Genomic DNA, 23,450 nt, shown 5'->3' with positions numbered 1-23,450 from the left:
GTTACAGTAGTCCAGCCTAGAGAGAACCAGAGCTCTGGAGACAGTGAGCTTCTGGGGGAAGGAGAGAAAAGGAAGGATACCTCTGGGGAGGTGTAGCTGGTAGTGTGACTTCTTAGAGACGTCAGAGATGTGAGGAGAGAAGGAGAGTGTGGAGTCGAAGATGACCCCGAGGTTTTTTGCCATGCAGGTAGGAGCAGGAAGAGGGCCAAGAGCGCCCGAGAGGGGGCAGAGAGGGAGGGGGAAGGCAAGGTAGCCAAGGGAAGAGTAGAGGGGACAGCAGGAGAAGAAAAGAAGTTGATGAGGCGCGGAAAGCGTCTATCAAAGAGATGAAGGTTGGCCTGAGGGCCTTGGACGAAGATGGTCCCATTAGTGTAGTGTAGACATTAATGATGACTTTAGAGGATAGGAAGGAGGCCAGGAGGGCGTCCCAACGGGTGCCACCATTAATGGGAGAAGAGAAAGGAGAGAGCACAGAGACCATATGAGGGGTCCATAGATCTGGTGAACGAACGACAAAGAGGATGTCGGTGAGAGTTTCCTTGGAGGAGGCACTGATGTAGGTGTCGGCGATAGGGAGGCCTGGGTTGGAGACCAGGATGTCCTTTTTAAACTTCTTCCTACCAGACTTAGTGAGGAGAGCTGGAGAGTCAATAGAGAAGCAGCCAGATATCCAAAGATCCAAAGAACAGCACCTACATTCCCTGGCCAGCGGAAATCTGGGAGTCCTGATGGACAACTCCCTAACCTTAGAACCACAAATAAATGCAATAATCAAGAAATGCTTCTTCCTCCTTTACACAACAAGAAGAATTCTACCTTTCCTCTACTTCACCCACAAAACCCACAATCGTCGCCCTCATCATGTCAAGTATCGACTACGCAAACAGCCTTTACCTCGGGATGCCACAATACCTCCTGAAGAAATTACAACGCATCCAAAATGCAGCAGCCAGACTCCTCCTCAGACTATCCAGAAGAGACCACATCACTCCAGCATTAGAAATACTAGACTGGCTCCCAGTCAAACATTGCATCACCTTCAAACAATGTGCATAACACGCAGGGCAATCAGCGGACAGGGAGCTGAATTCCTACAAAAGAAAATAACAATCTACAAGCCAACCAGGCTCCTCAGCTCAAGCAACGAAATCTGCCTGGAACCAAAACCATACCTCAAGAAAAAACTAGGGGGATCCTCCTTCTCCCACCTAGCCGCAAAAACCTGGAACATCCCGAAAGAGATAAGATACACCAAAGACCACCTGCAATTCAGAAAACTACTAAAAACCTGGCTCTTTAACACTGCAGATTCAAATTGAAACAATTAATCAATCAAACACGAAACACAATGAACAGGATGACAGAACTCAGGATGAGACTGACAACACCCAGAACCGGCTAAGGGAAATTCTGACAATAACAAGAGAGATGACGTTAGGTCAAATAGGACACAAGCCACACCCCATAAGGACAGAAATTAGCATCCCTGCCCAACTCCATCCAACAACTTCACCCACCCCATAAACACTACCAGGTGCCTTACTTGGATAGAGTTGTGTGAATGTTAGCAGTTGCCACACTTGAACTGAGATGTGGACATAAGCATGCGCCGGGCCCAGACGGAGTTGTGAATGATGACAGGCAGCGCCTAGAAGTAGCTGCAAGTGTTGGCATGCTCCACACTTCAAAGGGGCTATTAGCGATAGCATGCGGGAGCAGCTGGTTAACACCCTGAGTACCCACCACTGCCACACCTGGATGGAGTAGCGTTGCTTTGACCAATGCCGCGTATGGACTAGATTGAGAATGCTATTCAGGGTCAGATTTGGATGAACTCACGAAAGCTTGCTTGCCCAGCATAGAGACAGGTTTGACGGAGGTGGGCGGGGGCCGAAATTGGACACGGTTCTGAATATGGGTGGGCGTCATGTGTGGAAGGGACTGCGGGTGTCGGCCGGTGCCGGATCTGGATGGAGGCGCGGAGATGCTTGCGCGCCCCACCTGGAGGGAATATGGAAGTTTAGCGACTTGCTTCCAGGCTGCAATGCCAATTAACCAATCTACTAACAATTTCACCTCTCTGCATACACCTCTCAAACTCTAACCAAATACAACCACAACTCTATAACACAACAATCCACACAAACTTCACTACACTGCAAGAACAAAACAAACCACACATAGACTTGCACAACAGCACACGACGGCTACTGACCAGAAAACACCCCAAGCCCAGCAAATGGTGCTTACCGGGTTGAGGTTGCCAAAAGCACATAAATACTCTCTTGCACTTTTCCCGCTTACTCCCACTAACTCACCCCCCGCCCCCCACCCTTCCCTTTTCAGAGCCGCCAGAGCACCAGTGGAACACTCCGGTGGTGATAGTGCGCGGTACAAATATCCTTTAACATTAACATTATCGATGGAACGCCTTTGTCTTCGGGAGTCGTAAAGGATCATACCAGCCCCATGTGTGTCTCTGTCAGCCAACATACTGAAGACGTCATTGCTTCGCCTGCGTATCCGGTGGTATTGGTAATACCGTGGCTCATGGCACACAACCCAGCAATTAACTGGACCACAGACGTTTTTAGCTACCCCCTCCCCCCCACCCGTCTACTGCACTGTGCATTGTTGCTCCATGCTTCAACAAACAATAGAACAAATACCTGGAATAGAGGGAATAGCTGCATCTGCCATACAACCAATATCCTGTTAGTCATTACCTACTGAATACCACCAGTATCCGGACATTTTCTAGGAACCAGCAAGGACATAATTAACACCTAATCAGAGCTTTAATTGTGATATTAACATGGTTCCCGATTCTAGGTTGCCTAACTGCCGTATATACTTGTTCACAGCGGGCAAGAAAATTGAATTGAAAAAATATCTTGCAGACTGCTTGGCACACAGATACATCATACCTTTCAAATCCCCCGTCGGGTCAGCTTTGTTCTTCGTCCCTGAAAAAGAATACAGTCTCCGACCATGTATTGATTATCGCCTTTTGAATGAAATCACAATAAAAGACCGTTATCCTCTGCCTTTAGTTAAGGACATATTGGAGTCCTTACAGGAAGCTAACATTTCCACCAAGCTCGATCGGCGTGGGGCATACCATTTGGTCCGTATTCGCCCAGGCCATGAGTGGAAGACCGCATTTAAAACACTGTTCGCATATTATGAATATATGGTCACCCCTTTTCAGTGACGCAATGCCCCGGCAGTTTTCCAGCGATTCATGGATTCCATATTCTTCAATCTCATTGGTCTTTCCATGTGGGTATACCTTGATGATAGCCTGTTTTTTTTCTACTAGTCAAGGTGAACATATTGACCATGTTCGGGAAGTGTTACACAGACTACGTCAGAACCATTTGTTTGCTAAATTGGGAAAATGCCAATTCCATGTGACCCTGTTGAAGTTCCTAGGTTATGTGATCAGTCCTCAGGGGGTTCATATGGATCCTAAGAAGGTACAGGCAATCCTGCAATGGAAACCTCCACACGATCTGAAGTCTCTGCAGCGCTTCTTGGGATTTGCAAATTACTCCAGGTGTTTCATCTCAAACTTTGCCCAGGTAACTCAGGACCTCACTTACTTGCTGAGTACCAAACGACCCTTCCAATGGACAGAGCAGGCGACAAATGCTTTTCGTACCCTACAGAAAGTTTTCGCTACAGCTCCTGTGTTACGGGACCCTGATAGGACCTTACCGTTTAAGGTCAAAGCCGATGATTCAGATCAAGCTTTGGCTGCTGTCCTTCTCCAGACGGATCCCCAGTCTCACACTGAATTGCCAGTAGACTATTACTCGCGGAAATTGTCAGGCAGTGAACAGAACAATTCCATAATCGAAAACGTGCTGTTTTCCAGCAAAGCTCCCTTAGAGGAATGACGTCAACATCTGCTAAGAGGTCTGTTTATTGCGGAAGTCCGGACTGACCATCGGAATCTACAGTTCCTTCGCACCCAGCAATGCAAGAACAGTAGGCAGTTGGGGTGGGCATTCTTTTTCCTTCAGTACAATTTCTTTGTTACGTTGATCACAGGAACACAGAACAGAAAGGCTGATGTCTTGTCTCGTTCCTTGCAGGTCGATGAGAGGGGGGAATCCCCATGGTTTGTGCTGTCCCCTGTAAAACATTTCCGTGCCGCCGTACAGTCTTTGTTGGATCAAATCAGAGAGGCGACTGCGCATGATCCTCCGATCTTCTTCATGGTAAAGACACCAGCACATGGGAAGGATTCCTGCTTCGCAATGAAAGCGTGCATGACCCAACACCTGTCCTGCAACAACTGGTACTGTCCCAACTGCATGATTCCTGGCTGGCAGGACACAGAAGGGAACGGGCCACTATGGAATTGATCCAGTGCCAGTTCTGGTGGCCACGTCTGAGGATTTCCTGTTCGTTATGTGCCTAATCCAAGACAGTGCATAAACGACTGGTGGGACTTTTGAATCCTCTGGAGGTACCACTTCGCGCCCATGGCACACTATTTCTGCTGATTTGATCTTCCATGGTCCAATGGATTCACATCCATTTTTGTTGTTGTGGACTGTTTCTCCAAAATGGCCCATTTTGTGCCACTACCTGGCCTTCCTACAGCTACACACATGGCGAAGGTGTTTTTATCTCATATATTTTGTTTAAATGGTCTTCCCTCTAAGATCATTTCCGACCGGGGATCCCAGTTTACATCCCGCTTTTGCAACGCATTATGCAGACTCATCTGGGTCACTACTGCTTTCAGTTCAGGATACAGCCCGCAGACCAATAGTCAAACTGAACTGACCAATCAGTCTCTTGAACAATATCTGCGATGTTTCAAGAGTGGTATGCAAACTGACTGGAGTTCCCATCTACTCATGGCGGAGATGGCCTACAACCATACTGCTCATACTGCAACCGGAGTTAGTCCGGCCCATGCAAGCTGTAATTCTCGGTCCGGTGGTGTCTAGCAACAAACTGGTCCTTCGTCTACAGGAAATACATTGCACAGTGTCTAGCCATCTCATGGATTACAAAGTCCTGCTCAAGACAGCTGCTGACAAGCATCGTTCACCAGAACCTCTCTATAATCCATGGGATCTCCAATAAAAATGTACCTTTGCGGAACATTCTTCGTAAACTTGCCTCTCGTTTTGTTGGTCCCTTTTGGATTTCTCGGCAGATTCCATCTGTGGGTTTTCATCTTGCCCTGCCTCCGGCTTGGAAGATCCATCCCATTTGTCATGTTTCCCTGCTGAAACCACATCAGCCAGATCTGTGTCATCATTCTTCACCCCTTTCTGGTTCGGTTTTGCTGTCTGGCTGCCCTGACTACAAAGTAGCTGATATTTTTTATTCCTGTATCCTTCCTCGTCTCCTGAAAATGATATGCTGCATGTGACAACTCCTGGGAACCTGATTCTGTTGTGCATGCCCCCTGTTTGGTACGTAATTTTTTCCTGCGTTGCCCTTGGAAGCCAGGTGCTCCTTACGGCCGTGAGGGTGGGGGGCAGGGGTGAAGGGGAGGACCCGCTGGCGTTTGGGGGATCACCTCCTTCGGGGGTGTTAGGAAGAATTCTCACACAAGTGCTAAATTCCCTCTACCTTAGAGCCCTCCAGCTATTTTGCTATATTTTGGGACTTTGAACTTTTCATTTTCAGTAGGTTTTACTTTTGTGTTCTTTGGATATGGAGTTTTAAAACAACTCCATAGGCATCAGTGTCACACAGCACCCTTAGTGCAGTGGCACAGAGGTGTATTTCAGACTCCCCAAGGTTTAAATACCTTCTATGGGACTGACTACTGTCTCCCAGAACATGTAAAGCTAAATTGACTTTACTAGTCTTTTTAAATGTACAGACCCAGCACACCATATCTTCCTATAGAGTGCTCGAGGGGTTGCCTAGCTTCCCCTGAGTCTAAACACTCATGTAACAGTCAAATGTTACCCTTTCCCACTTGAAATGGCTGGTGGCTGTGGTTTTAAACAAACTACCATGATTTTTCCCGACCGCAAACACTGGTAGCTAAAAATCGGGTCAGCCGTGTTTTCCAATTTGGCGCCCAAGACCTATCTGTAAAAATAGACTCCAGTCAACTTTTTTCGCCATTTCTTTTGGAAAGGTCCTTCTTATGTTTGTCTCCGTGTGCCAATTCAGGTTTGGTCCCTTTGTTCGTTGGCCTTTGGCGGGCTTCAGTGCTGAAGCCCTCCTCTGGTGCCTGAGTGTCTGGGGTCGACAGGATGTAAGGGAGGTGCCCGAAACTCCCTGAGCTTAAGTCTCCTAGGAGACCTGAATGCACGCTGGCGTGATTGCCCGGCTGGCTGTCCGGCAAGGACAGCCACCCTGCTGTGTGAGTGATGGCCAGGCTGGAATGAATGGGGGAAAACTGTTTAAAAGCAGGTCTCTGGGAGTTGGAAAGCAGAGTCGACCACTGGAACGAAAGAACCGAAGGAAGACAACTGCTGCAACTCCTGGTCCACTGGTGAAGCCCTACTGCAGGTCCGAATTGCCTGAAACTCCATCGACAGAGAAGCCCTTCAAGGGCTTGAGTTTGGTGGGAACAACCAACTCGTAAGCCACCTGGACACCGTCCCCAACCTGGTAGAATTTTCTTCAGAGTGCTGTTGAAAACCGAATAGGAAGGAAACCAGCTTGTGGACTTTAAGGCACTCACACCTTAAACCAACGTTTTGCCAAGCTTGTGGCCTCTTCCCTGGGCAGTGCAGGAACCTCCCGGCGTCGTCCTTCTTGTCCCCAAGACTGAAGCTCAGGAACAGCGCGATCTGAAGGAACTGCCAGAAACAACTGCCTCAGCTACAGCTTTTCTTCAATTACAAGGTACTGTGCAAGTGCGGTGCAGCACTCCGTTTGGCTGCGGTGAAAGTTTGTGAAACTTTCACAACTTTGAAGGCTTGTCCTTCCCTAAACCAATATCTAACTTTACCAAATTCTTCTAAGATCTGTGGCAAAGACCATTTACTACCAGAACTGTTCTATCCTATAAAAGATTCTGAACCATTGACTTTGGCCCAGGCCTATTGAATTGAATTGCTGGTTCTAGTGAACTGAAACCCTTTACCCTGCCTATGAAAGTATTTCTACTGTTGATTCTTATAACCTTGTCTTTTTAAAGTAACTGAAGTGCCATTTTGCTCCCACTTCAGGGGAGCTGAACTTGTTCATTAATTGTGTGTAGTGTTCCCAAAGGGTACTGCATCTGATTCTGACTAACAGGGGGCCACTGTGGCATAGTCCTCCTCGCCGGCCCCTTCTTATGGTGGCCTGCACCTTGCCGAAAGCGTGGGGGACCGGCAGCTGGTTTACGCGCATGCGCTGTTCATGGTTGCTATGGACAACCCAACAAAGCTATGGAGCCTTGGTCCTGTGCAGAGATACTTCAGGGGAATTGGTGCTACCATCCATGCGTCGCAACTTTCCTTGTCCTGAGGAATAGACGCTGCCCTTCGTTCTTATGCCTCTCTTTGCTTATTCTTGGCCAGACTTTTGCCGTCCTAGGTTTTCTTGTCCCTCTCCTTGAGGTCACTCTCCTGTCTACTCGGTACCCTCGGGCCATTTGCCATTCTGGGTCCAGACTTCCTTCATTTCCTTTTCCTAGCTGCCCGTTTCTTTTCCTCATTTTGGGCGCCCACGTCAGTTTTCTCACTGTCCTGACACCACGTTAATACATGGGTGGTCCCTTCCGTGGTGTTGGGAGAGGGTTCCCTGTCCCTGGCTGAGTCACTGATTTTCAGGCTGGGGGCGATCTTCCTTCCCATACTATCCCAGGACAGGAGTGGATTCCAGCACCGGGAGCAACCTGGCTCAATGAAAGACAAAAACCACAGGCATGCGGGAAACCCGGGGGGCACATCTTGACACAACCCTCTCCTATTGAATTAGCACCCATCCTTGACACTGCCAACCAATGTTGCACTCCTATCGACCCTTTTGCTCCTCAAACGGTCAAACACTATCTCACTAAGCTATTTAACCTCTCTCCCCCCAATGGACTCTTCCCTGTATCCTTCAAATATGTAACTGTTTGTACACCTATTGAAGAAACTCTCTGCTGACCCAAACGTCCTAGCAAATTATCGTCCAGTTTCTCTTCTTCTCCATTATTCACAAGTCCCTGAGTACGTGGATCTTTGATCGTATCACTACGTACCTTGAGGATAATGGCCTTGGAAATCCACTTCAATCTATCTTCCGTAGGAAATACTCCACCGAGGCTGCACTCATGCATGTCTCCGACATTCCCTCTAGTGCACACCACTCATCCTTTTGGACTTTTCTGCTGCTTTTGACACTCCTCTCTCTCCTCATTCTCCGGGACCGTTGGTTTCACATTCTTTGGCTTTTACCATCACCTTTTAGCTAATGACACTGAAATATTTTTCTCCTTTCCCTCCTTCTCGGAACAGATAATGGACTGTTTTACTGTAATTCGTCACTGGATGGCTCTACGCTGCCTCAAAAACTCTTCTTTAGAAGTCTTCAAAAATAGATGTCATTGTTCTTCCGGTTCTATAAAGAATTACTGAAGTTTCTTTACCGACCTACAGTTTTGCCTAATTTATTGTACCGACTTTCCCACTTTTGTTACCGCAAAATGGGGAGGGACTACCCCCCCACCCTCCAATTGTTCCCCAACCCCCATATACACTTTTATCCTAACTTAGCTGCTGTATTTTGTGACAACAAAAAAAAAGAAATCAGCAAACTGGGCTAGACTGTTCTCCAGCTTCCATTGGCAAACCTACCCTCTCATATCTCCCCAAGGCTCGCATTCTTGGGGTCCTCTTTGATAGCAACCTACGACTGCAACAATTCATCACTACCACTGTCTCTTGTATTAACCTCCACAATATTACGAAAATTCTTCCTTTTCTTACTATTCACTCAAAAAAACTCTAATCTCCACTCTTGTGCTCAGAAAACTAGATACTGCTCACGCACACTCCTTGGCCTTCCTCTCTACTCCTTTTCTCTCTCAAGTCCTCAAGTTTGCTACCCACTCTCTACAACCTACACAGATCTTCCCCCACTTCTATCTACTGACAACATGCTGGTTGGCTCTTCTTGCACAAATGCTCTATTTTCAAATTCCTTCTTCCTCCTCTCAACCTCACCGTCCCATACCTTCCTTGTGCCTTCTCTTGCTTGTGCTCTTTCACCCTACACACCCCACACCACTGTAACCCACAGCCCCCCCCCAAAAAAATCAAAGCCAGCCCAATGCTGGATCTCTTCAAAGTTCGGCTTAAACTTCACATACTCACTAAAGAGGGAGCTCCCGCTGCCATCTCCCCCATCCTCCCTACCTGACCCCACCCCTGCCTCCAGTAACGCTCAATCATTTAATTTTTTTTATATTTTCACGCCTTGAAACACCTGTGTATAGGTGTGTTATAAATTAACAAGGGGGGTCCTGGGAGTCCCTCTGCCAGACATTAGTCCTGGTTACGAGAGACTTACCCAGAGTCTTTAGCTCATTATCTTTCACAGAGAAGAAATATCCCAAACATATCAGACTTTGTCCTGCCCTGGGGCAGTCCAGCACCGAAATGCTAGGCAATTCTCCTCTGAACAAGAGTACCACAGAAAGACGCCCAACAAGGCTGAAACATGTCTGGGGATGCTTGTGGTCTCGTGCAAAAGGGATGTGACCTAGCAGTTCGGGCTGGACTACCCCTTTGGGGATGGGACCAAGCCTGATTTGCATATGGTTTTTCCCCTTTTGTAATGGCTTGGCAGGCGAAGAACGATGGTCTGGAGGGTTGCCCAGAGCAATGCCAGAGGTCAAGATTTATTCTAAACCTTCCAGCCATCAACTCTTGTTTTGCTAGGTGTGTTATAAATGCCATATCATATCATATAATTTAGTTAATACCCCTCTTTAGTTTCAAGCCTTCCCCCCCTTAGGTTAATGTTACCTTTATAAGTCACTTTTTTTCTTATATACATTTTATTCTGCTTGTTTTGTCCCTGGTATATGTCCTAGTATTTTTAAACCGTCCTTAACTGGCTCACAGCTTGTTGTCAACTTTATGGTATTGTACAGGCACCCTTCGTGGGAATGCTTCCGACGTGCAAATGTGTTATTGCAAATCATTTCTGTTTGAAATTGACATCCATGTTCTTCAAATAAACAAAAATACATTCAGAGTGTCATGTTGCTGTCAAAGGGAACCACCAGGTTGTGAGCCTTGGGAGAGGGTTAGAGGGGAGCAGGTGGAAACTATATAGCCATAGGGAGAAGGGGATATCGGAATGCAGGGAAGATCACTTCAGTTTTGGAAGAGTAGTTTTGCTTCAGGAAGGATAGTGCCATCCACAGACAGATGGTGGAGAGATGTGAGGAAAGCTCCGGTGTGGAGAAGGTTTGTGTGCCTTAAGCGAATGAATCGAGATAGAAGAAACAGGAGGGTGGAGTCTACCTAGTTAGGATGTTTAGAGTGTAAACAGCACAGGACCAAAAGAGAGCCATGAGATATCAATCCAGTTAAGGGGGTTGCAAAGAAGTGGCAAGTCTTCCACGAAATGTAATGTTAGAAGCGGTAGGAGGCGCTACAGTTCAGGGCGTAATCATGAAAGTTAAGGGAACCAAATGTACAGAGGAGATGCGAGTGGCCAACAGTGTCAAAAGCAGCAGAAACTTAAGTGAGGATACAAGATCTTGTACAGTGGAGGCGGAGATGTGAGTGAGTACTGTTTTTATGGAGATGGGATGACAGAAGCGCAGAGAGGAAAGCCTGGGGGTGGAGGAGAGGAAGTGAAAAGGTCAACGGCAAAAGGCAGAGGCATCAGCTGACAGATAGATAAGGAGATGGAGTGGGGGGAGAGGGAGTCAGGATAGGGCAATGCATAAACTAAGCAATATTGCATTCCAACTATCGATGCAATATAGCAGGTTTGCTAATTATTCTCACACTTATGTAGCACTGTGGGTTACCCCAAGATCTGACTTTTAAAAAATGCAGCTTTGTTGCCTTCTCCATTAAAGTAACACTCTCACCATCACAGATAGTACAACAGGGGCTGGTAAAGCTTCAGTAATTATCTACACCTTACCTTAAGTCCCAGCGAGTCCAAAGGGGGCTGGTAAAGTCACACTTTTACTTTGGTCCTTCTGTTAATGTTTTTTGACTGAAAGACTTTCCAAACTAACTATACAAAATGAAGAAAGTGGCACTGTGGTTTTGTTCACTGCTGCAATATCTTTAGGACTGAATGGCCAGCAGTGGTATTAAAAAACACACATATAACCACGGTCTCAGAATTAAAAATATGTATCTACACATTTACTTTTAAACCTGTGCATGTTAAGTTTTTCGAAAGTCTCATGCTGTGTGCTTTTTGTAACATGTTTTAGCAGTTTCCTGTGCCAGCTGGCACCATCAGTTTCCAGTGATCTTGCCCCACCCATACCTGCATCTCCGTACCACTGTCCTTAAGTGTCTGAGGGGCAACCCTATCAAGACAGGCACGTTTAAAAAAAAAAAAAAGAATGTGTGTGCTCTCACACCTGGGTTCCAGATAAGATTTTGAAGTGCGAGTATTTTACTTCCTATTTTTTTGAAGTTGGGAGTAAAATGATTTTCAGATCTTGGGTTCTCCCTTTTGGAATGAAAACACATTCCCCAATGTCACCATCAAACCATATAGAACCATGGGTGGACTGGACTATAGAGTACTCTAGAGCTTTCCCGGTAGCCCTGTTTTGTGTGGTTACCTCTTTTGTTTCCAAATTTCTCAAAGGAAAAGGGTTGTGCTTGCTGAAAATGTGTAATATGGGGCCACTGTGGACATTATTTCCAGGACATCTTTTTGTTCCCAGTCCACCCCTGTATAGAACAATACCGACATTCAGGACTCTGGTACTTCAGGCATGCAATCATTAACACCTCTGGTTTCGCACATGCTCCCCATCTATATCAGTGACATCCCTCCAACCCTGTTCTTTTCTTATAGAGCAAAGAGGCTGCAAACACATTTCGTTTAATTTGTATAACGCGTTAAATTGCCCATAGGCCTCACAGAGTACATTAAACATGACAAGACGAACAAGCACAAAAACAATCTAGCAAAGCACTGAAGGCGTGATAGCAAGCTTAATCTGGATCAAGGTTAAAAAAAAGAGCGTCTTAACTCCTTTCTTAACGTCATAGATGTAGTAAACTATCAAGTTTCATTATATTACCAAACTTAACGTCTCACTACTATTCTGCTTTGCCTATTTCCCGTTGCCAACATCTTTTACCGTCATTAAAACTATAACCCTGCATAGCATTCTCCTGAAGTTTTCTAGCCTGTGGTGCTTCACGATAATCAAAGCGTGGGATCTGCACCTTTTAGCCGTCCAGATGTTTTGGACTACAACTCCCATCATCCTTAGTCACCATGGTCAACGGTGAACGCTCATGAGGATGGTAGCACAATACACCCGGATAGGTGCAGGTTTTGGGCCTTTGACCTAAGCATTGATTAGGCTACAGTAATTGCAAGGCATGACTCAGTGACCTACAGGCAGAAATTAGTCAGGAGGGACTCACCATCAGAGGGCTGCTGGAAGTTGACGTAGGCATATCCGAGGGATCTGCGGGTGATCATATCACGGCAGACGCGGATGGAGAGAACAGGCCCAGCCGGGCTGAACTTCTCATACAGCATAGCCTCTGTGACGTCAGGGTGCAGGTCGCCCACGTAGAGCGAGGCCATGGGGTAGCTGTTGGCAGGTGCATTCATCTTCCACCCAAAATCAGATGCAATCACAGCTCAAATAAAACTAACAGGGGCAGAGAGGGACTCAGGGATCTGGCTTCAGGGCTTGGGCAACGTGGAGCAAAGTGCAGAGGCGCTGGGCCCGAGTAATAAATAAATAAATACCTCCAGAGACGGAGAGGGTAAAAGGGGATTAAAAGGCTCTCTGAAGGCAAATCTGTCAATAAAATAGAATCTACTCTGTTAATAATAAATTTAGATAGAATCGCCCCTGCCGTGGCGACCAGCGGACTTGTTTGTGATGGGGTATCTATCGTCTTACTTCAGCGACTGGCTCCACTGGGGTTAGTAAAGTGCTGGGGGTGCTTCAGAGGCGGTGGGGGTATAATCACTGCTAGCTCTACTGGGGGTGACAACACTGACAGCTTCCTTTAGGGACCTGGCTCTGAGACTTGTAAAGGGGGAGACCCCTTGGGGTAGCAGGGAGGGGGGACCCAGCTCTCTACAGGGATGGGGGCACTTCAGGGTGCTTTCAGGGGTCACTGTAAGATGTATACAGGAGGAGGGGCATGGGCAGCTCTTTTTGGGGTTCACCAGCAGGTAACTTGGATGGGGGAGGGGCAGGCAACTCATCTATGAAAGGGGCTTTCCTTTGGGGTGTGAACCCAGCCAGTCAGGTGTAAGTTCTGCACCTGTGGGGGCACTGGAGGGGCCTGGTTATTTTGCAAGGGGGGGGAATTGCACTGCTCACGTTTTTTTCGGGTTTTTCTTTATTATTTTCTCTTTTTCTTTTTTTTTTCCTTTTCAGCTTTTTTTGGGCTTCCGGTTCCTTTTTTTTGTGTTTTTTTTATTCAGTTTTTGGGGCCGGAGCTGGCGCCCGTCACCCGCACGCGCTGCTGCCAGGAGAGGAGAGGCCGCTGCGGGCGGCGCAGGCCGCTTTATAGACGGCCGGGCCTGGCGCGTGGGGCCAGGGCGCGGGCAACGAGTGGCGGCCGCCGGGATAGAGTGTCCTCCCGCCGTGAACACAGAGAGAGGACTGCGGAGCCCGGGGCGCAGGCGGCGGCCATCTTGAGCGGGAGCGGGGCCTGGCAGGCCCTGCAAGGCCGGATCCCAACACAGCGGCGCCGACTCAGCCCTTATCCGACACGCAAATTAATCAACGACAAATCCTCCCTCAAGCAGCCTGGCCATCCCGGGATCTTTCGACAATAATGATGATATATATTATAATTTAAAAATATTAAAAAATGTGTATTTAATGATAATCTTACAGAATACTTAATGATTATGAACTTGATTACAAAAAAGCTACGCGACGGTAACGTATTCGTCGAAGCTCCGTCCGGTCGGGATCCCAGAAATGATAAAGTCAAGATGGCCGACATTTACAGTTCCCGAGTCGCTAGCGTATGCTATTACACCCGTGTCTGTCTTCTATGTCAATGCTCCAGCCACAGCGCCCTCCCAGTGCTGGAGGAGTAGACGCAGGCGCTGCCTGCCGGCCGCAGAAAAGACAAGGAGCTGCTGCGGGGAGAGAAGGGGCACCTTGGGTCACCGAGCCCACAGCGCTCCACGCGGCGTGGGGGGCTCAGTACAGCGGTGATACAAATACAAAATGCTTTATTGACATGACAACAACAACACAACTATGGTCAAAGCTTAACAGAATCTCATGTATTTTTTCATAGCCCTCAACCATTTGAGTCGCAAAAGCGGGTGAAAACACCCGATTTTGTTTTTGGCGGGTGAGAGGCCCATTGAAATGAATGGGCCTGCAGGAGGCTTGGCGGGTGAGTCCACTCTTTTCAAGGCGGGTGACACCCGCCAAAAGCGTGTGAGTTGAGAGCTATGATTTTTTTTTATTATTTACAGACTGGTCTAGTGTTTGTGTGGTGCGTTACTCTTTGCAACTATATACTCGAACTCACACCCATACATGCAAACATTCTGGAACACATTGGAGGGAGATTTCCATAGCTCTCAACCTTTTTTGACATCAAGGCAGGGGAAAACACCAGATTTTTATTGGGGTGTGGTGAGAGCCCCTTGAAGTGAATGGGCGTATAATGGACTTGGCAAGTGATAGTAAGGAGGGTGACGTTTGCTACAAATACATACTTGCCAACATTGTGTGAATAAAAATGAAGGATTTTTGCAATTTCAAGAATAATAATGCCCATAACGATGACATCACAGGAAAATACAAAACATACATTGTTGGCACCATTGCAACATTCTAAAACGCACAACCCATCAAACAGCACAATATGGAAAGATGCTCAAATGCATAGCTCCCAACCTTTTTTGTCACCTAGGCGGGTGTAAACACCCGATTTTCTTTTTGGCGGGTGAGAGCCCCATTGAAGTGAATGGGCGTATGAGGGACTTGGCGGGTGTTTCGTCTGCTTTGAAGGCGGGTGACACCCGCCAAAAGCGGGTGAGTTTAGAGCTATGTCAAATGTTAAAAATGTATAATTATGAATGGTAACTTAGCACCAAATTCAATTACCTAACTTCACAGAAGGTAATCACACAGAGCTGGTAGGCAACGTTTGCCACTGCTCTGTAGCAGCAGCACAGGCAGTACATATTTATTGCAAGTTGAACACTGAATGACATGGAGACTGATATCCCCCTCAGTCTGATAGGCAGATGCTGTGTGATGGTGTTACACTCTGCCACTTGCCTTCACTGGTGGTTCACCTATGGGTTGTCCTGGCAAGAGTGAAGGACAGTCACGTAGCTGTCAGGTCAGTGGATTAGTCTGAGCCCAATCAAAGTAATCACCTACCAGTCCACTGTATAGACAGACTAATTCATCTGTTGCATGCTTTGTCCTGCAGCCTGCCTAAGGGTCTGTCACGCCGACCACACGATCTAGTGTTCTCCCTGCTTGGTCACGCCCCTCCCCGCACACAACTTTCATCCGTCCTGTTACCCGACATAAACAAACTGGCACACGTACCCCTCACTTCCGTCACAGCAGGTCACAGCATGTTAGGACCGGCGTTTACCGCCCTTCACGTCTGTGGCAACTGAACTGGAGGTTGTCTCCACATCGCATCGGCTTGCGCCGTTTGCGGAGAACCGCTCGTCACTGCGCGCCACGGATCCCGTGATTCCCTGTCTCCTAGCAACGACGCAACGCTTTTGTTCCACACGCGTCACGTGACTTCTGCCGGTTAGATAAAGGATGCCCGGAAACAGAAAGCGTTGCTTCACAGCTGTCTCATCAGGGTTATGTGTCGCTCGTTCTATGGTTTAAGGATTACTGGAACTGCTTTCGACCACGCTTTGTTTCACGGATTGTCTTTGCCTGCTCCCATAAACTGCTACGGACTTCGGATCACCTGTTGCCTGACCACGCTTTGTTTCACGGATTGTCTTTGCCTGCTCCCATAAACTGCTACGGACTTCGGATCACCTGTTGCCTGACCACGCTTTGTTTCACGGATTGTCTTGTGCCTGCTCCCATAAACTGCTACGGACTTCGGATCACCTGTTGCCGGACACTTCTTTGTTTCACGGATTGCCTATGCTCTCATTCTACGGACCACGTGTCACTCTGAATCTTTGGTCCCACGCTAGGTGTTCACCTATCCCTGCCTCCTGCTTTGGCTTTTCGGCTTGGGGTCCTGTTCCTGTCTGGGTCTACCTCACGCTCACAGGTAAATCGTATTATTATACCCTTTCTGCTTCACTGTCCTGCCCTGATTATAACTGCATTACAACTTGCTTTTCAGCGCTCCAGGGGTTCTTCCGGCTGTTCCTCAACCCGGGCTAGACGGACTGAAAGACCATACAGACAGTATTTCTGGTGTTGTCTGTGTGGTACTTGAGGACGGAGGGGTTGTTCATACTCTGCACGACCATCAAGTCTGTAACAGACTGTGAAGCCGCTTGGCCGTCTGGAGTATGGACACGGATCCCTCTGCCGGGGACGCAGTGACCGCTTTGATGCAGGCAGTGGCGGCCCTTAGGACCGACATGGCCACCGCCACGGCCGCCATACACCACCGTCTTGACGCCTTACAGAGTGCACATCATCCACTACCCGCAGACACTGAGTTCGGGTACCCAGCCCCCCCAGATCAGCCTGCCCCTGTTCCGGTCCCTGCACCGACTCCTGTGTTGCTTCCGACACCTGTTCCCTTAGCTGCTCCAGAACGCTATCAGGGTGACCCCCGGAAGTACCGTACTTTCGTAAATCAATGTAAGCTCCATTTTTTGTGCAGACCCCTTGCATTCCCTGATTCTGTCACAAAGGCCGCTTTTCTGTTGTCCCACCTGTCTGGGGTGGCAGCCACCTGGGCAAACCCGTTTTTGGAAAACGACCATCCAGCATTGTACGACTTTGACCTCCTCATAACCGAAATGGCCAAAGTCTTTGATACCCGCTATAAGGCCCAATCAAGAGATCTGGAGCTGCTAGACCTCACACAGGGTAGGCAGACGTTGATTGAGTATATCACCCGCTATAACCAACTCGCTGCTGAGACTTCCTGGCCAGAGGAGAAGAAGGTGATTGTGTTCTATCGCGGTCTGTGCAACGCCATGAAGGACGCCCTTTCTGTGGTTCCTGCCCTCCCCTCGGTTTTCACGGATCTCGTGGACCTTGCACTACAGGTGGACGCTAGGAGATCCGAACGGAGGGCGGAAACAGCATTTAGCAACCAATCAACCCCGCCTCCTTCCACTGCAGCTTCCGAACCTATGCAAATCGGTGGAATCCGAAGCCCGGTAACACAATCCGAACGAGAACGTCGGAGAACCAACAACGCCTGTTTTTATTGTGGGCTAAACGGGCACTACGTAAGGGAACGCGGCCCAAGAACAAGACACCGGGTTTTCAGAAGGCTCGCCCTTGATCCAGGGGGCATCGGCGAGCCCGTCTACGACCCCCACTGAACCCGCCTTCGGTCTCATCAGACCGGTGGTGGTCCAAGCCCTTTTGAAACCCACCAGGGAAATCATCCACACTGTTCAGATCGTGATTGATTCAGGGGCCACTGGCTGTTTCATCGACATTGCATTAGCCCACCGTCTCAATCTGCCTCTGGTTAGAAAAGAACACCCAGAACCCGTACATGCGGTTGACGGCACGTCCTTGTCTTCCGGTCCGATCAAGTTCCAGACTGCACCGTTGGATGTGGTGATACAGAGCACCCATAGGGAAACCATATCGTTTGATCTTATCACCACGCCACAGTTCGGTATCATTCTGGGGATACCCTGGTTAAGACATCACAACCCTTTGATTAATTGGGGTACAGGACAAGTGACGTTCGAATCGGAGGTGTGCCAACATTTTTGCCTTTCGGAATCTGAGTCACTCTCATCTCCTGCCGCGATCCTTGGTGCTATGGCTTCCTCCCGTATCAGTTATGTAGTGCCTGACACTGTTTGTTTGTTTGTTTGTTTGTTTATTTATTTGTATGGCGCACCTTACCCAGGGGCAACAGGGCGCAGGCAAAAGATAATTCGAAGCTTACAATGTTGCAGAAATATACACTTTGAAGTAGTAATAAAAATAATCAGAATTACAGGAATAAAAAATATACAAATCTTCATACATACAAAGTCAATATCTATGCAGGGGTAAATATACAGATATGTACAGGGCTGTTAGAGGCGGGTAAACCTAAAAGAATATTCAGGATTACAGGAGTAAGAGGTATACAAGTCTTCAAACATAAAAAGTCAATATCTATAAAGGAGGTAAGTGTACAGAAGTGTGCAGGGCTGTTAGAGGCGAAGGCAGAATCACGAACAAGAGTATCACTATCTATACATAGGTGTAGAAAGTGCAGCTAAATACAAGGGTTATTGGAGTTAAGGTGACTGATGAGGTGTCTTCTAAAGTGCAAGTATGGTTGGTCAGCTCTTAGGTTGTGAGGCAGAGAGTTCCAGAGCGTGGCAGCTTTCACCGGGAAACTGTTCCCACCAATGGTGGAGAGTTTGAATCTGGGAATTATCAGACGGTTGGAATTGATAGTTCTTGTTTGTCGGATGGAGGACTTTTTCTTTACCTTGTCCATCAGATAACTGGGGGCGGCATTGTTGAGGGCTTTATGGGTTAGGGAGGCCAACTTTAGTTTGATTTTGTTGTCTGTAGAGAGCCATTTCTGTTGGCGTCTAGTGGTTGAGATATGATCTCTCTTATTAATGCCGAGGGCAGCTCTCAAGGCATTGTTTTGTAAGATTTGGAGCCTGTGGATAATGGCTTTGTTGGCACCGCTATAGAGGGCATTACAATAATCAAGCCTAGATAGTATGAGTGCTCTTGCCAGGATCAGGCAGCTGTCATTGGATAGGAATGGTCTGCCTGCCCTTATTAATTTGCAAGTGTACGCAGTGGTAGATGCTAGTGAGTTGACCTGTTTAGTGAATGACATAGTGGCATCCAGATAAAAGCCAAGGGTTTTTACTTCCCTGGATACTCTGATGAGATTACCATCTATGTTGAATTCGGCATATTCAAGGCCTAGTTTGTTGATATTAGCAGGGGTACCTAAGATGATGAGCTCTGTCTTGTCATCATTCAGGCATAGACCATGAGATGCCATCCATGCCTGAATGATGAGATATACCCTATTCACCAACTCACTGTCCTTACTGTGATCCCCTGAAAGTGGGAGGAGAATCTGAGTGTCATCAGCATAATTAGTGTAGGTGACACCCAGATGGTCCAGATCGTCGAACAGGGGTTTGGTGAAGATGTTATATAGTGTGGGGGAGACGCATGAGCCCTGCGGGACTCCGCAAGTGATAGGAGAGGGGTCTGCTGCTGCTGAAGGGGAGAAGACTCTCATAGTTCTCTCACTCAGAAAGGATTCAATCCATTTGATAGCTTCTGGGGAGAAATGAGCAGCTGAGTCAAGGTGTCTGCAGAGGACCTTGTGGTCGACGAGGTCGAAAGCCGCGGAGAGGTCGAGTAAGAGGAGGAGTGCTGTCTTGCCCTTGTCCCTCAGATCATCAATTTGCCCTCACATTTCGTGGGGGCTATTATGGCAGGCATCCCTGCTGATTATCATGATTTCCATATGGTTTTCGACAGGGTCACTGCGGAGGGGCTACCCCCACATAAACCCTACGATTGCCCCATTGACCTGCTCCCGGATGCACCCATTCCTAGGGGTAGAATCTACTCATTGTCACAGTCGGAGGAAAGGGCCTTAAAGGAATATATCCTCCAGGCCTTATGTCTAGGTCACATCCGTCCCTCTTGCTCTCCGGCGGCCAGCCCTATTTTCTTTGTGCCGAAAAAAGAAGGCGATCTGCGCCCATGTGTGGATTATAGACGGTTAAACTCCATTACCATAAAAAACAGATACCCCATTCCGCTCATCTCCACGCTCCTTGACAGGTTAACAAAGGCAACCATTTTCACTAAGCTGGATCTAAGGGGGGCATATAACTTGATTCGCATGAGGCGTGGAGACGAGTGGAAGACGGCGTTCTGTTCTCGACAGGGACTATTCGAATACACCGTGATGCCCTTCGGGCTCTGCAATGCCCCCGCTACGTTCCAACGGTTCATCAACGATGTATTCTCTGACATCCTGGATACATTCGTGGTGGTCTATTTGGACGATATATTGATATATTCTTCCTCTTTGAAGGAACATGTCGGTCATGTCAGAGAGGTCCTCTCTCGCCTCAAGAAGAACGCCTTGTTCGCCAAGCCCGAGAAGTGCTTGTTCCATTCAAACAAAGTTGAATTCCTGGGCTTCCATATTTCCCCCGGTGGGATATCCATGAACCAGTCAAAGCTCCGTGCTGTCACAGAATGGCCGGTTCCCGGCAACATCAAACAACTCCAGTCCTTTCTTGGTTTTGCAAATTTCTACCGGCGATTCATCGCCGGTTTCTCTTCTATTGTATCACCATTGACCGCCCTGACTAGCCCTCTTGTCCCGTTCACCTGGACCTCCGTACATCAAGAGGCCTTCGAGGCACTTAAATCCAGGTTCACTACTGATCCTGTCTTGCAACACCCTGACCCCGACCTTCCCTTCGTTCTGGAAGCAGACGCCTCCTCTTTCGCATTGGGTGCTGTGTTGTCGCAGCCTTGTCCAACCACGGGTAGTTTACATCCACTAGCCTACCACTCGCGGAAGTTCTCCGTAGCTGAATCCCATTACACAGTAACCGAGAAAGAGTTATTGGCCATCAAAGATGCCCTCCAGACGTGGCGGCACCATCTCATGGGGGCTAGGTATCAAACAGGTTTATACGGACCACAAAAACCTCCAAGACCTGGCCTCCCTGAAATGCGTGAACAGCAGACAAGTGCGTTGGCACCTGTTCTTTGCTGCATTCGACTTTGTGGTCAAGCACAGGCCCGGTCTCATCCACGTCAAGGCGGACGCCCTATCTCGTTCTCCTGGTGGGGAACCACTATCCTCGTTTCCTGATACTCTGTTAGGAAAGGGTCATGTCATATGTTTGTGTACTGACCACAAAAGTGATGGGTGGAAGGTTTCGAATTAATCTAAACCACTGGCAATTGCTCTGGGCAACCTTCCACACCACCGTTTTTTAGCCCGTCTGCGCCATTGCAAAAGGGGACCAGCCGTGTGCAAATCAGTCAGCAGGTGCCGCCACCAAAGGTAGCAGCCCAGCCCGAACTGCTAGGCCAGGTCCCCTCTGCACAGAAAACCAAGCATCCCCAGACATGTTTCGGCCTTGTTGTTTTTGCTATGTCACCCCAAGTGGGACGGGTATGCCCAGACGTGGGTCCCGTGCCTGCTGGGCCTAGAGACCCAAGCTACTCCTCACTGATGAGCCCCAACAAGGGCGAAACATGTTTGGGGATGCTTGTGGTCTCGTGCAGAAGGGATGTGGCCTAGCAGTTCGGGCTGGTCTGCCCCTTTTGGGGTGGGGCCAAGCCTGATTTGCATATGGTCTTTCCCTTCTGTAATGGCTTGGCAGGCGAAGAACGGTGGTCTGGAGGGTTGCCCAGAGCATTGCCAGTGGTTAAGATTAATTCTAAACCTTCCAGCCATCACCTCTTTGTTTTTGCTATGTCACCCCAAGTGGGACGGGTATGCCCAGACGTGGGTCCCGTGCCTGCTGGGCCTAGAGACCCAAGCTACTCCTCACTGATGAGCCCCAACAAGGGCGAAACATGTTTGGGGATGCTTGTGGTCTCGTGCAGAAGGGATGTGGCCTAGCAGTTCGGGCTGGACTGCCCCTTTTGGGGTGGGGCCAAGCCTGATTTGCATATGGTCTTTCCCTTCTGTAATGGCTTGGCAGGCGAAGAACGGTGGTCTGGAGGGTTGCCCAGAGCATTGCCAGTGGTTAAGATTAATTCTAAACCTTCCAGCCATCACCTCTTTGTTTTTGATATGTTTGTGTACGCCATCTCCACCCATGCTTAATGCCATTAGACAATGGGTCTCCCAACACCCACATGCACTCACTGAATGGGAAATTACCCTCCAGGAGGGATTGCCGTTTGTCCAGGGCAAGCTGTTTCTTCCTACATGCGATGTACGTAACCAGGCGCTTGTCTGGTCCCATGATGCTGCTATAAATGGCCATCCTGGGCAACAACGCACCCTAGAACTACTACAACGTTGGTGCTGGTGGCCATCAATGAGAAAAGACATAGAACACTACGTAAACACCTGTTCGATCTGTGCCCAGTGCAAAACACGCAGAGGACGACCTCTGGGGTTGCTCCTGCCGTTGCCCATTCCCCCCAGGCCTTGGCACACCATCTCCATGGATCTCATCACGGACCTACCCCGTAGACAGGGCTACAACACCATATGGGTGATCGTTGATTCCTACACCAAGATGGCCCGTTTTGTTCCCTGTACGGGCATCCCCTCAGCTCCAACCCTGGCCCGCCTGTTCTTTAGGTCGATATTCTGCCTTTTCGGTCTGCCACAAGTCATCATATCAGATTGTGGGACTCAATTCACGTCCTGTTTTTGGCATGCCCTTACCAAGCTCCTGGGTATTGATGCTCACTTCTCCTCGGCCTATCACCCAGAAAGCGATGGGCAGACCGAGAGGGTGAATCAAGCCCTGGAACAATACCTGCGCTGTCTGACCCTCCAGTACCAAGACTCCTGGTTCAATCTGCTCCACCTCGCTGAATTCGCTTACAACAACTCCCGACATTCAGCCACTGGTTTCTCCCCTTTCTACTCTATGTATGGTCAGCATCCACGTACCCTGCCGCTCCCTGATTTCTCCTCTGCCACTCCAGCTGCCAATGCCTGTGTGCGCGATCTGGCCGGGGTCCATGCGCAAACTCTGGTTCACCTCCGTGAGGCCTAGACGGTGATGAAGGCTAAGGCGGATCGGAGGAGAACCGCGGCACCGGAATATCGTGTGGGCGACCGGGTATGGCTGTCGACTCGGCACTTACGGATACCTGGTTGTCGAAAGCTGTTGCCTCGTTTTGTGGGTCCCTACAGGGTCGCCAGGGTCCTGAATCCTGTGGCTTTCCGCCTTTCTGTTCCTCCTGCTTGGCGAATCCACCCGGTATTCCACACTTCCCTCCTCAAGCCCTACCTTGCTCCTACTCGTGTCCTTGCTCCACCCGCTTCTGTCTCTGTGTCCTCTCCGGACGTATATGAGGTCAGTGCGATACTGGGTTCCCGTTTCCACAGGGGTCGCCTCCAATATCTGGTGGACTGGCTGGGGTATGGTCCCGAAGACCGCTCTTGGGTTTCTTCCCGGGATGTCCGGGCTCCGCAGCTTGTTGCGCG

At 48.7% G+C, this 23,450-nt stretch overlaps 1 protein-coding gene across 5 annotated transcripts in view; it reads right to left on the bottom strand.

Moving 5' to 3' along the window:
* PABPC4 (poly(A) binding protein cytoplasmic 4) overlaps nt 1-13,663 on the bottom strand; it is a 164,980-nt gene extending 151,317 nt beyond the window's left edge. The window contains exon 1 of one of the 5 annotated variants that reach the window (XM_069622411.1): nt 12,555-13,663. In XM_069622411.1, the coding sequence (XP_069478512.1) occupies nt 12,555-12,747 (193 nt within the window). In that variant the 5' untranslated portion in view covers nt 12,748-13,663. The remainder of the gene's footprint in view (nt 1-12,554) is intronic. The other 4 variants (XM_069622412.1, XM_069622409.1, XM_069622410.1 and 1 more) reach the window with 4 other exon arrangements.
* Nucleotides 13,664-23,450: the final 9,787 nt, after the last annotated feature.

Source organism: Ambystoma mexicanum, chromosome 11, assembly GCF_040938575.1.
Source record: "Ambystoma mexicanum isolate Mex_15411 chromosome 11, UKY_AmexF1_1, whole genome shotgun sequence".
NCBI lineage: Eukaryota > Metazoa > Chordata > Amphibia > Caudata > Ambystomatidae > Ambystoma > Ambystoma mexicanum.
The sequence above is the reverse complement of the archived record's forward strand: the minus strand, read 5'-3'. Positions and strand labels throughout refer to the sequence as shown.